The sequence below is a fragment of the Filicampus tigris genome, chromosome 5 (genome assembly GCF_054856515.1).
Source record: "Filicampus tigris isolate MCC_2025a chromosome 5, RoL_Ftig_1.0, whole genome shotgun sequence".
NCBI lineage: Eukaryota > Metazoa > Chordata > Actinopteri > Syngnathiformes > Syngnathidae > Filicampus > Filicampus tigris.
In genome coordinates this window covers 14,086,166-14,099,535 of record NC_141221.1, presented here as the reverse complement: position 1 = coordinate 14,099,535, position 13,370 = coordinate 14,086,166, and the positions used below count along the sequence as shown (strand labels likewise).

Here is a 13,370-nt window from a genome sequence, read left to right as displayed (position 1 = left end):
AAGTAAAACTAACTGAACACAAAAAAAACGCCGAAATATAAAATATGTATTTTCCCCAAATTAAATGAGACATGATTATTCTCACTTGATGTTTTGTGCCCATTGTTCTCACTTGTTTTGTGTCCCAGATGCTGAGGGAGTGGACGTGGCTGCAAGAGAGCAACAGTTTCTCCCGGGATCTTTCCTAGTTTTACGTCCACCTGCTGCCACCGTGTGGATGTCAGGGGAAAACACACTTTTGTGCACACTTCATAGGGGACCAGCAAATCCGCAAACTATTCCACAGCTTCGGATGTGGTTTACGCATCCATCTGTTTTATTTGAACAAATATTGAGGCAGGATTGTGTTCTGTTAGGCCCCGGATCAAAGATGTACAATGCGATTGTGACAACGATGTTTTGTGGAGGGTGTCTTGCTCATTTTTACGGCCGTCAGCAATCAGCACTTGGCCTCGTTAGGGTCGCGGGTGAGCTGGACCTTGTCTCAGCTGACTTTTGGTAAGAGGCGGGGCACTTCCTGGACCGGTTGCGAAACAATTGCAAGGCAGTTCGTTTCACCGATCGTACGCCAACGGAACCTCTAAGGCGTAACGCCAGATCTCAGATCTGTTCGGCCTCAGATCTGTTCTCAGCCATCCAGGTCATGGGAATCTGCAAACAATTTTTAAATGCGCGTTGAGCTGCACCTGATGAAGTGTACAGAGATTGTACCAAATGTATTGTCGCATCATCCAGTGTCACAATAGAATAACATCGCGCCAAAGCAGGGGTGGGCAAAAGTATGGCCTCGGGGCCAGCTATGGCCCACTTCATTTGTGAAACAAGCTTTTACATTATTATCCTGTACTATTTGCTGTATTAATGTAGCATATTTTTTCCAAAATGGGTTCATTAAACTGTATTTGTCAAATTGTAAATATTTCTAATCCATTTTTCTCATGAAATAATTCATTCAAGATTTTTCTTCGATAACAAGCTAAGGCCCACCACATTCCGAGCGATACAACAACTGAAGTGGCCAATCGAGAAAAAAATGCAGTCGCCGACTCCCCGCGGCACACTTGGTGATTGATCCCGCCACAGATAATCAACTGTTGCATGAAAAAAAAGTTTTCACGCTTTGCTTTTTAATTGGCACATGCATAGGAAATTAGACAAGTACTTAAGTATTATTGTAAACCACATCGCGGTTGCGGTTATAGTGGCTAGCAGCACGTGAACTGCTACCCAAAAGCACAATTTTTGTTGTGAATTCTTGCGGTCATTTCAGCGACAGAGACTCTCCACGCTTTACTTTTTAGCTATAGGGACATATTAAATCATAAATATGGTTAAGCATTATTGTAAAACATAATATACATTAAATACTGTATACAGTATACTTTATTAATACAGCTTGGCGGACCTCCCTCAATACGCGTAAAATGTCATTTTATGTGAAAGGTCATATGATACTGTATTTTTGATTGACTGTTACATCTCCGAAGCTGTCCACTGGTGATTGCTGCAAAACTCGTAGTCGAAAGTCAGACACTCATGAAAACTAGTCACTGAACCCCACTCACTGCGAGTCGGATTGGGTCATTCGTATCGGTGTGTGGCGGGCTTAAAAAAGGTCATGTAAAACAACCTTTTTTATTATTTATCAAAATAATTGGGTCATTAGAAATAAGATGAATAATGATAATGAATTACCTTTGTGTTGTTGAAAAAGACTTTTACAGCCACATTTGAACTCTTTAACTGCATCCACGAATGACTGGGCCCATCTGTCTGTTTAAAAAAAAAAATCAGCTCTGGCCCTGAGCACAAATGTTTGCACACCCCTGCTGCAAAGTTTTCAATGGGGCACTTTCTCCATTTTTCAGTACCAGGCCTTTTCAGACCCTCTTTTACCCTAACGTTTGAAAAAAAATAGACAAAAATATAAATAAATTCCTGGGATCGAGTGGCTGGAATGTGAAAAGACATATAAATATGTATTTGGGATTGAATGAGTTAAGTGAAATTTTCAACTAAAACAGGATCAGCTCAGGGAAACTCAGAATCCGTTCTAAAACTTCCTTGGTGTCAAAAATTGCACTGCCTGACTCCTTTATAATGTGTTTCCCTCCATCTATTGGTACTAAAGAGAAGGGAGATGTCCATGTACTGACAATGGGCTGTAATTTAAAACTGCAATAATGAAACTTTGAGAGTGATATAATTTTGAATTTTTCAACTTGTGATATTTTTTTCTGTCAATGTCATGATGTATAATGGCACAAAAGCACACATTCATCATTGTGTTTACATTTTTTTTATTCCACTGATTTAAATAAAAATCAGTTTGAGGTTGTAACTTTTGACTAAGGTTCTAATATATAAAGCACAAGAGACCAGGCCTGTCAGCAACTGAGGTGAAATGGTAGAGTTAAAGGTCCACTTGCTCACTTGGACAATACATCTTTTATTGCACTGTTTATAATCAGCATGTATTTAGCAAAGTGGCAGAAAAAGTATGAAAAGTTCCCTCTTTGCTTAAAAACATGTCATTCAAGAGCAAAGCGTTCACATTCTTATGTTAAGTTCAATGTATGCAAATAGAATGTTTCAAAACAAAAAGGAGTTGATAAATTTGAAATAAGAGCATTAAATCCTATTTCTGTACAAATAGTAATAAATATGGGTAATACACTGGACATATTTTGAGTTGAAATTAATGTTGAATGAGTATCTTTTAACTGGAAATGACACAAGATTGTTCAATTAAAAAAAATACATTTGAAAATTAGCCGTATCCCTAATATTATTGGACAATTATACACATACACTTTATTTTTGAGAAAGAAAAATATGTTACTACCAGTTTCATAATCATGTGTTTCTAGTGCCATTTCCAAATCGAAGATTCAACCGATATAAGTTAACTTGAACTCAAGTTTTGGCCAGGATATGAACCATTTAGTCACTAAAACACAAAGTAGCCACAAAGTATTCAAACAGCACAAACTGAACAGTATGTTGCTGAGCTATCAATCTGATTCGATGGTATTGCATTGAAACAAGCCCTTGGACTGAGTGCGTGTATTGGTGTGTGATGATGGGATTTCGTGTTGCTGGTTGGACCTTGGAGGCGTCGCCATAATTAGCCTCATTCATTTTCTTCTTCATCCTTGTTCTGCGATGCCATTTCTTCTTCTCGGCATCTTTATGCATCCAGCTCGAAGCCCAGGCCCATCTTGTGTCCGCCACCGGTGACGTTCTTCCCGTCGATGAGCGTCGAGAGCGTTAGCTTAATTCCTGCGTGAAAAGAAGAAGAAAGCATCGAATGGGTCGTTTCTTTTCACCAGCGGTTGGAAGTGGGGGCTAGCAAGGCCTTCTCTGCGGCGACAGCGTAAATTTGAATACTTTGGTGCCTTGAGATACGAGTGACCCGACCAACAAGTGTGTTGTGTGTTGGTGGTGAACTCAACTTGCTTCACAACAAGCAGCAGTTTGGCATATGCTGTAGTGAATGCATCTCTAAAAAAAGAAGCTTCAGGCTGTTGATTTCCGCTCCTACTTAACGTGTACTGTCAAACTAAACGTGAAACAAAGAGAATGACGTGTATTTTAAACAACTTGATAACTTTGCCTTTCAGTAGCTTAATGCTAATGCACAATGACATGCATGGGCTAACGAAGGGGTTATAATGCTTTAAGCAACAGATATTTGCACACAAACAGTGCAATACATGTAGACATAGGAATACTAACAGGCAAGTAATCTTTGTCGTATGCAAAAAAAAAACAACTAAAAATGAATACTTCAAGTAGTTGTGAAACTCTTCTTTTTTTTTAATGCTTTTCATGACTTTTACTGCCCACCAGTGGCCAAGCCATAAATTATCATGATGCGCAAAACTTTTAATTAATTATGTAAGTTTTTGTAAAGTTCAATACTACATACGTGCTATTTTCCCTGTTAAAAACACTTTACATTTTTTTTGTAAACGATTTGTTCTATGAAATGTATTCCCACTGTTCGATTCTCCTCATTTCACTGCATTTGAATGAAAACACAACATTTGTGTGTTGGAGGAGGGAAACATCTAAAACATGCAGGATAGTGGCCCTCGAGGACCAGATTTGGGCCGTTGTTTCGGGAAAATGCAGGTAGCGCAGAAAAACAAACCTGGCCTGAGGGTTTGTGTGTATCCGACACCGACAAGGCAGGCGTTGTTAACTTTGGCCTGTGTGGAGAAAACAACACGTCTTGAGCGTCCATAGACAGGAAGTAGCACACAGTGACATCATTGTAGGTCCCACAATTGTGTGAGAATACTCATGCGACCATTGCTTACAGAAAGAGAGGCATCCTTGTCCAGCTGGTATTTGGCTCCCACTCCGAAGAGAGTGTTGTTGCTTCCGGCCGTCCAGGCCAGATGGACCGCAGTCTCCGTGTTGCTGTTCACCTTTTGGTAAATGGAGCCGGCAAACTCTGTGCCGTCGTTGCTGCGATATATAAGATATTTGTATTTTTTAAAAAAATATTTATCTAGTGTTTTTGTCGAGTTTTTCTACAATTGCTATGTGATCGCGGTGGTAAATCCCCACTGAAGTCCCAGGTATTAAATGCACAGCCCACAATAGATGAAAAAGCGAAACAATATAAATACAAATATTTGGGGGGTTTTTTACACCGCATAATGTGTCGTGATACTCACACGCTGGTGTGTAGCTGGAAATCGGGGGCCTTGTATCCCAGAGAAAAGTTGTTCACGGTGAGCCTGGACTTGGCGGTATCGAACGCCACCTGGTAGCCCGCCAGCCAGCCCTCGTAGCCCAGCACGGCGGCGCCGTGGACGGTGGGGCCGGCCATGTCGAACACCAGGTCGCAGCCCACGTTGACAAAGTCACGCTTGTAGGCCGTCTTTACTTTGGCGCTCTTTTTGCTGCATGATAAAGGCAAAGCGTTATATACGGTACACGGCTATAACTGTTTCGCATGTGTCGGGACATACATAAGGGGACATACCTGTACAGTGTTTTTTTTTTTTGTTTTTTTTTTTGCATGTTAGTCACACTTCAAATTAGATTTTAATTCAAAATATTAGTCAAAGGCAACACAAGTAAATACGAAATGCAGTTTGTAAATGAAGGCAGAATTCATGGTTCCATTAATCACAGCAAGTCCATCCGGGTCCTGAATTGGCCAAGCAGCCCCACCATATTTGCTGTTCTTTTTCTGAAATACGGTGTTACATTTGCACCAGATGTAACGAGACACATACTTTCTAAAAAGTGGAGGAGCTATGCAAAAAAAAAATAAATAAATAAATTTAGTAGGGGGGAAAATACTTTTTCATGGCACTGTATTATGTCAACTTTACTTTTGAAATGTATATATAGAAATAGTTGGGTTTCTGGGCCTGCCCACCTATCAATTGCGAAATTAAATAAGCCATTTAGGCATAATAAGTTTGATCGACTGAATGAAGAGCGTGTGCTTATTATATAATGAAGAGGACAGCTCTTACCCTGTGTTTGGTACAAACGAGGTGCCCAGACCAAGCTTCAAGCCCTTTGCCAGCTGCAGACCAGAAAATAAGTTCACATTCTATCGTGGCTCATTTTTAAAGGTAGCTTGCCATTTGACTGCACCTGGTCTTCGAAGGTGATTTCTGTGGCCAGAGTGTTGTCAGTGTTCCATTTCTGGTTGAAGCTGAGGCCCAGCTCGGCAACTTTGTACTTGGTCTCCAGGTGGCCGCCCGACTTGCCCGTGACGGTGTTGTTGGATCCCGAGGTGGCAAACTCCTGCGAGACAAAGCGGGGGGCAGAAGTTAGAGGCGGAAAGCTGGTGAAAGCAGGCAGAGGGAAAGCACTCAAGGAGAGAATGGAGCCCACACCATTCTTTTTTTCTTTGACTTGCCAGCAAAAACTTGAGATTCGAGCACTGCATGTTGGCGGTGAACTCAGCTCGGCTGACTTTTACAACAAGATCAGTTTGCCATAATGAACAAATCTCATAAAAGAAGCTTCAAACTGTTTCCCGCCACTCGTTGTCGAAGATTACAGTCAAACTAAATTTAAAACAAAAGAGAATTACACACTGTGTATTGAAAACAACCACATAGCTCTCGTCCTTTATGTCCTCACCTTAATGGTAACACAAAATAGGAAACGCCATAGACGGGCTATCGAATAGCATCTAAAGGTATGTTGCGATGCTATAACACTTTAAGGGAGGGACACTTCTACGATCAGAGGTTTAGGGGTGCATAGCTACCAACCAGGCAAGATACATTTCACACTTTTGTACATTTTAATGCGATTTCTATGAAAGTATGTGACTAAATCATCAAATCCGATATTAAATGTCAGGCCACAGAAAAAGAGGAGCAGATTGGATTTAAGAAAACAAACATGCTGTAACATTATTCATTTCTGGTGGAGGACAATTTTGATACAGCAGCATCTACATACAAACAGTAAGTATTTTTTTTTTCCCCTGGCGTGAATCAACCCAACCCCCTTCTGTGAGTACTAAAAATACCAAAATTGAGTCATCCAGTCAGTTAGCTTGTTAGTAGCGGTAGCACCTTGGCTTTTATATCAACGCATGCACATGACACAATAGCTGGCTTCTCTCATTCCAATTCAAACAGAGGACAGTGGCGCTTTTGGGCATGGCTAACGTGTGTGCTTCGGCACCTCCGAAAATGGCCTACATATGCCTGTGCTTTCAGGAATGGAGAGATAAACATGCATGGCGCAGCAATACATGTAGACAGACAATATAACAATACTCATAGGCATTAAGTCTTTATCGTCAGCAAACACTTAATTTGTATAGTCCAGAATGAATTAAACTCGTATCTCAAGCCACCACTATACAAATCTTTTAAACTGCAGAACACCCTTGTTTAATCCCTGACGTATGCACACACTTTCTTACCATCTGACATGGACATCCAAAGAAGAAAGGAGCAGATAAAAAAGAGAAAGGACAACATTAGAGGGGGGAAATGGAAGGGACAACCACATGCATTATGCGGACAAAAGTTTAGAGAGGTCTAAGATCTTTAATTTCAATTCGGGGTGGGAACAAAGGAACCAATTCCATATTTTCATTCAGTTTCACTTCCTGTAGGTATAAGGACCCCATATCCCAATAATTTTGTCCATATAGGTTCAAGAAGATCATCACAACATGCTTTTTTTTTTTTAAACACAAAGTTTTGTGTTTGATAGCACAGTTAAGTACTTTTCACACACAATGCTAGAAAGAAAAACACAAAGGTAGAAAAAGAGATGTACCTGTATAAAAAATGATTTGAAAAAGATCCAAATATGACACGTTGCAAAGTACTTACAACACCATTCTGGGACTTGGTCTTCACGTCCAGCTTCAGAATTCCATAACCTGGCAGGGACGAGGAAGGAATGAGGAGCACATGAAAAGAAAGAAGAAAGGTAAGAAAAAAACTGTAGCATATTTATTAATGATGACATATTGTTTATACCGTAGCCCTTGTTCAAGATGTCTTTGGCAGACTTTCCCAAGTCCGCGTATGCAGGAGGGACAGCCATGGTGTCTGCGGAAAAAAAAGTTTTATTTATGGAAATATTGAGCCATGATTCAAAAATAGAAACAATAAAACAATAAGAAAATGGATCTTGATTATAAAATTAACAATTTTCTTTCTATCTCCACTTTAATCTGGTAGCCTTACAGAGTTTTACTTGTAAAAAGGTTACTATTGTCAAATTCTAAATGCTTTTTTTATTTGTAAAAAAAAAAAAAAAAAGGTAACTTTATTTTCCTAACATGTTTTTCTGTCATTTTATATGTATTTAATAAACACTCCAGTTGTTATGTATAGCCTAATAATATCTTGCGAATTTGACACACCACAGAGAAGTGTCGTTAATAACCCTGCCGAATATGAATGATTAAAAACAAAATTAAACTCTTGTTTCCGCTCACAAAGTCTGCTGGTGTGTTCGCTAAATGCGAGAAACAAACAATGCCTCACTGGATGCTACTTACTGTATCAATCAACTAGCCTCTTTCTTATGCCTGCACATCCCTCAAAGTTTGACACGTGAAAATATACCCGCTTAAATCCACTGGTGGCAGGATTGTTTCCTAATGGGGAGAGGTGCTAGCCACAAGCTAGCTTGAAAGCTAACGAGTGTAGCGTAGCTAGCCAGTCAACTGCATGCTGTAGTGGTAGGAATGGGCCTTGTGTTACTCAATTATTAAATCAAACATTATAATTTATTTAGAAAGAAACTAAGTATTCACTTAAATGGTCTTTAATCGAAATAAGTTCCAGAATGAGGAACATCGAAGCCAACAAGTCAGTTATGTCTTTCACGTAGGTTGTGCAAAAGGTGCAGATGGGGTGGCCTCCGCTTTTGAACGCAGATGCTTCCAGGTATTATCTACACATGCGTTTTAGAGTCTCAAGTTCAGCCTCTTGGCGACAAGTGTCTTTTTGTTTGGAAACAGATGTGCCTTTCATGGGACCGTGGGGTAGAGGGACTTAACCATTATCACTCAAACAAGACCAATTTTACAACTACCAATTTGGAGACGGAATGTTTTTAAAAATAGGCTCTTGAAGTTTTTTTTTTTCTGCATTTGATTCCTAATTAAACGGATTCAAATCAGCTGTTTTGGAACCGGAAACTCAGAGTTTCCTAGCTCGGAGTAGATCAACTCAGACTTCAGGATTAGACTCAGAGTTTGATGAACCGGCTTTGTGAAATGGACCCCTGGAAACGTGTGATGCACTCACAATTAACAGGCTCAACCAAATATTTGCCTGCAAACAGAGTGAGTGCGCACAAAGGAGAAGGGAAAAGCCTGGCCATATGGAGTGGAGGCCTGTGTGGATCAGGAAGGTGATGTATGACTCTCCTTCCACGCTTGATGACCATACGGCATGGCTCATCAGCCTGTTCGCTCATGCGATGATATACTCAACTGTATGGCGAAACCACTGAGCTAAAACATACACTCAGTGGCCACTCCATTAGGTACACTTGCACCCAAATGGATCCAATATGTAAGCTAGCTAGCTAGACATCACAGTTGCTCAGGGCTCATATAACAACCAATCATAACTCAGCTTCAGAAAACAGGTGAGCAGAAAAAAATGTTTGCGTTGCCATCCCCTTTAAGGGACTGTGTCTCTGATTGAGTTCTGGGATCCAAATAGCTGAGAAAAAAAAGATTTCCTTTCGCTACATTTTGGGACCTTCATGATTCCAACGTCAGCTCATGCAGCGCCGCCCCCCCCTGCACTCACCGTGTCCCTTGGGTGCATGGTGACACGTGACACAGTGGTCTTTGTTCCCTGCCTTGTTCTGCTGCATTGCACGGCCCTTTCTTTTCTCCGCCATTGCCTAGCACAGCGCAAGGAGGAACAGATAGCTTGTAGTCCTGTTCTCTTTTTTATACCAACACAATATCACATATATATATACATATACATACATATATATATATATATTTAGCTTCTGTAAGCGTTTGCATGTTTGTTGTTGCAGCTGTGGTGCCTATTGCATTATAGTGTGCGGTAGATACAGTATTGCAAAGGCCTCTGTACTTTGTGCACAACATGAGAACATGATAAGAAAGTGAGGTAACAATGAAACATAATCCAATCCTATATCCAAATATTTCTGAGGTTGTACAATTTATCCATGAACATTTTTGAAGAAAAATATGATGTGCCCTAAAGTCATTTTTTAAAGTAACAACTTGATTACTGACATTTTAACATCCAGCTGCATCCAACTGCATGTTTTGCCATGCATTTCACCAACACAAGTGTTGTCATCCGTGTTTAGTCAAAAGTATCTCCGCATTGTTGATATGGCTACAACTCCACCTGCCAGGAAGTTATATTTTAGGCTAGTAAATGCTGCTGGTGTTGAAGTGTCGGAAGTATTCAAGTCCGAGTTCAAGACATACTGGACGTTATCGTCGGCAACTCTACTCCCTGCGGCCTTGTCACACATTTCACTCAAATGTAGCAACACAAGACATTTCAATCGTAAAATAAGTGATACGTTATCAGGCCATCACGTATATCTCTCGTCTTAACTCTTTGTGCCAGTCGCCGAAACTTGCAGGAGCGGGGCTACCTCCAGAGCTGTGTTCATCATCCATTTTCTAGAGCATAATTTTCAGTCAGCTTTCATTTTGTCATTAGTGTTTATTTTAAAGCAGACACGTCCAAAATCTGGCAGCCTCTGTCATAAAATTAATAACGTCTGGCCCGTAGCCCTGTTGACAAGTATATGATATACACTCTAAATGCAATTTCACAGTTACACACAAGAGGGCAGCAGCACTCTGTCCAACTCCATAACCCTGTGTAACTCTTTCCAGACAGTTTCTAAAATGGCTACTACATTGAATAAAAAAAGGAAAGTTGACAGCGAGGGCCGCCAACATGCCATGTTTCAATTTTTTTTTTTTTTAACATATTTTCCTGTTATTGAATTAAAAAGTACAGATAACATTTAATTGCCAGTTGTTATTCATGTTTGAAATGTAATTTTGCACTGATGAATACTGTTACTAATTTCCCCGTTTTTAAATCTAAAGGTTCAGTGAACATTTAATTGCCAGTGATATGTCATGTTTCAAATGGACCAAAAGACATGTTTAAGAATCTTGAAATGTAAATAAAAAAGTCAAAAACAAAAAGCAGAATTGGTTTGCTAAAATGTGCTTGGATTTATTGGTGTTCCATTTAAAAAAGAATGTCAGGCTAAAAGGTCGGCCGGCCACATTTTCACCTCATCAAATCTGGCCCTCTTAGCAAAAAGTTTGGACACCCCTGTCTGAAAGACTCTCCACACAGTTGACATGGTATCGGTGTTGTAGAATTACCACATTTTTAAGAGTACTGTACTACCAGTACCAGCGTCCCTATTTGCTCATCTATATGTGCCATCCGATTGGTTGCCCACCAGTCCAGGGTATATACACTGCCTCTCGTCAGTTGGCCTAGAATTTAGCTCACCCATAACGTAATAAGGACAAGCATTCTAGAAAATGGATGAAAAGATGATAGTTTTTGAGGAGTGAGAATTCTGTGCACATTTGTTTAATGGATTGATGGACGAAAGTAGCACCAGTTAACCGCCGGGCACAACAATCAACAAACAACAATTCACATTCTAATTAACACCTGCGCATAAATTAGAGTCTTCAGTGAACCTAAAAAGCTATTTCTTCACCCTCTGGTGCTCCTCTAAACTACCACCCTCCACCTCCCCATTTCAGGCTGCTCTAAATTTAGAGCCTGCAAGAACCTGACACTGACACACATGTGACTTGGATTAAAAAAAAAAGGACCTCCATGTTCAGTGATACTAAGCGGCTGAATAAAAACAAGACTCAAACGACTTTCTGTGGCATACGTGTTGTGTTGTGTGTTTATATTGTAGCGTCACGCTTCATCTGACCCTCATGTGCTATCTGTCCAAATGGCTGCCTTGACTGGGCTCAAAGGTCAACAAGATGGTGATAAATTATGGAAATGAGTGGCTCAACACACAAATGCTGTGCGGTTTTAAATTACGAGAGTAATGCAGAACTAATAAGGTACAACAAAGAAAAAAAAGTAAAGTAAAAATACAATAATTATTATATATAATATAAAAATAGAAATTGCACAGTACAGTGCATCACACTGTATATAATAACATCATTTGGATTATCATTATTATTGTTATTATTATTAGTAGTAGTATTATCATTATTAAAATAAATACACATAATGACATTTAATTTGCGTATTTTAAAAAATATACAGTACATTACAAATAACCTCATGAGTATTTGCTGTGCATTTTTAAATTACAGTAGTAATTGAATTTTTACATTATTCTTTTTTTATTTTTGTATGCATTATTATTTTAGTATTACTACGAACACACAGTAGTATTACTACTAACACACAATACAGTACATAGCATTATTAAATGAATCAATATATGAATCAATATATTTACATGTTGAAAAACTGCGACTGGCTGGCGACCAGTTCAGGTTGTAGTCCGCTTTTCACCCAAAATCGGCCGGGATTGACTCCAGCATCCCCCCCGCAACCCTCTAATGGTTAAGTGGTGTCAAACTCAAGGCCCGGGGGCCAGATCCTGCCCGCGACATCGTTTTATGTACCCACGAATGCAAATCGCGAATGCCGACTTTGTGTTTCTTGCAAATTGTCTTCACTTTTACCATCACTAAGATGAATTTTAAAAATGACAAAAAATATACAGTACTGTATGCCATAGTATATGTAATCATTTAAATAATAACATTATTTATATGATCAAATTAAAAATTCAAATAAAAATAAACAAAATATACATAAATAAATCATATATAATAAACAACTTTATTAGTATTTGCTGTGCATTTTTAAATAATAATTAAATAATTATTACAAATGAAAAAAATATATCATAAGACAAAAATAATCGTCATAATAACAAAATGTATATTCTAAAATGCATTATGCACATACAACAATGCACTGTTTATCTTAGGTAGGCTACACACTGTAAATCAAAAAAACACATGTAATTATATATTTCAAACAATTAAAACTATTATACCGTTAAACGCGCCATATGCGTGTAGCATACAGTACATACAGCAGGAATGCGTATGTCTGTGTGTGTGTGCGCGTGTGGGTGTGTTTGTGTGTGTCTGTGTGTCAGATAAGGTCTAAAGCAGCTAAGTTACATTAAAATCTTACTTGTCAAGTACTCAAGGCTGTAACACTTAAACTACTGTAAATTATTACACTGTCCGTCTCTTCTCTGCGTGTGAGAATTATGACAGTGTTATTGTTGGCACTGATTCCTGCAGAATGCTGGCTAGCAATCCTCTAAATGTATGCACTTGTCTCTTTATAGCAAGGAAAAAAGAGCGGCCGGTTAGATATGATGGTGGGAGTGCCAAGAGATAACGGCCCCATACTGTGCACGTAGCCATTGACCTTTCTTTCTTCGGACAGGTGGAAACTTGCGTTCATGAACAATATGGAGGCTAAAACAAAAATATACATACATTTGGAGTGGTGGATGTCAATGGACAGACAACAAAGTGTATACGGTATCATTAGTATGTTCGAACGAAATTATATATTACACAGCAGCTGGATGCACCGCCAGTCCTTTATGTCCGAAAAAGACAGGATAATACGGCCGTGTCGATGGTGAAGCAAAACGTTGTAACAACTTTAAAGTATCAGCGAATTACAGTATTGTTCTTACCTATGCTGGCGATGTGCGTTGACTGCAGAGTTTGACAAAGCCACAGCGGTGGGACAAGGAGAAAGCTCCGAGCAACGCGCATGCGCACACGAGGC

At 39.4% G+C, this 13,370-nt stretch overlaps 2 protein-coding genes across 6 annotated transcripts in view; one reads left to right on the top strand and one right to left on the bottom strand.

Moving 5' to 3' along the window:
• The window catches only part of ikbkb (inhibitor of nuclear factor kappa B kinase subunit beta), a 25,791-nt gene extending 23,110 nt beyond the window's left edge, over nucleotides 1–2,681 (top strand). For all 4 annotated transcript variants that reach the window (XM_086030079.1, XM_086030078.1, XM_086030080.1 and 1 more), the window contains one exon: nucleotides 129–2,681. In XM_086030079.1, coding sequence (XP_085886205.1) covers nucleotides 129–188 — 60 coding nt within the window. In that variant the 3' untranslated portion in view covers nucleotides 189–2,681. The remainder of the gene's footprint in view (nucleotides 1–128) is intronic.
• vdac3 (voltage-dependent anion channel 3) lies at nucleotides 2,284–13,370 on the bottom strand. Of its 2 annotated transcripts, XM_086030082.1 has the most exons (10): nucleotides 13,276–13,370; nucleotides 9,282–9,378; nucleotides 7,488–7,559; nucleotides 7,338–7,387; nucleotides 5,626–5,778; nucleotides 5,502–5,554; nucleotides 4,689–4,916; nucleotides 4,326–4,476; nucleotides 4,157–4,214; nucleotides 2,284–3,282 (listed from the first exon to the last, which is right to left on the bottom strand). In XM_086030082.1, exons 2-10 carry the CDS (start codon nucleotides 9,373–9,375, stop codon nucleotides 3,191–3,193), a joined length of 951 nt encoding a protein of 316 aa, XP_085886208.1. In that variant the 5' UTR covers nucleotides 9,376–9,378; nucleotides 13,276–13,370; the 3' UTR covers nucleotides 2,284–3,190. The 2 variants fall into 2 exon arrangements, with proteins under 2 accessions (XP_085886208.1, XP_085886209.1); XM_086030083.1 differs by lacking the exon at nucleotides 9,282–9,378 and having other exon boundaries at nucleotides 13,276–13,367.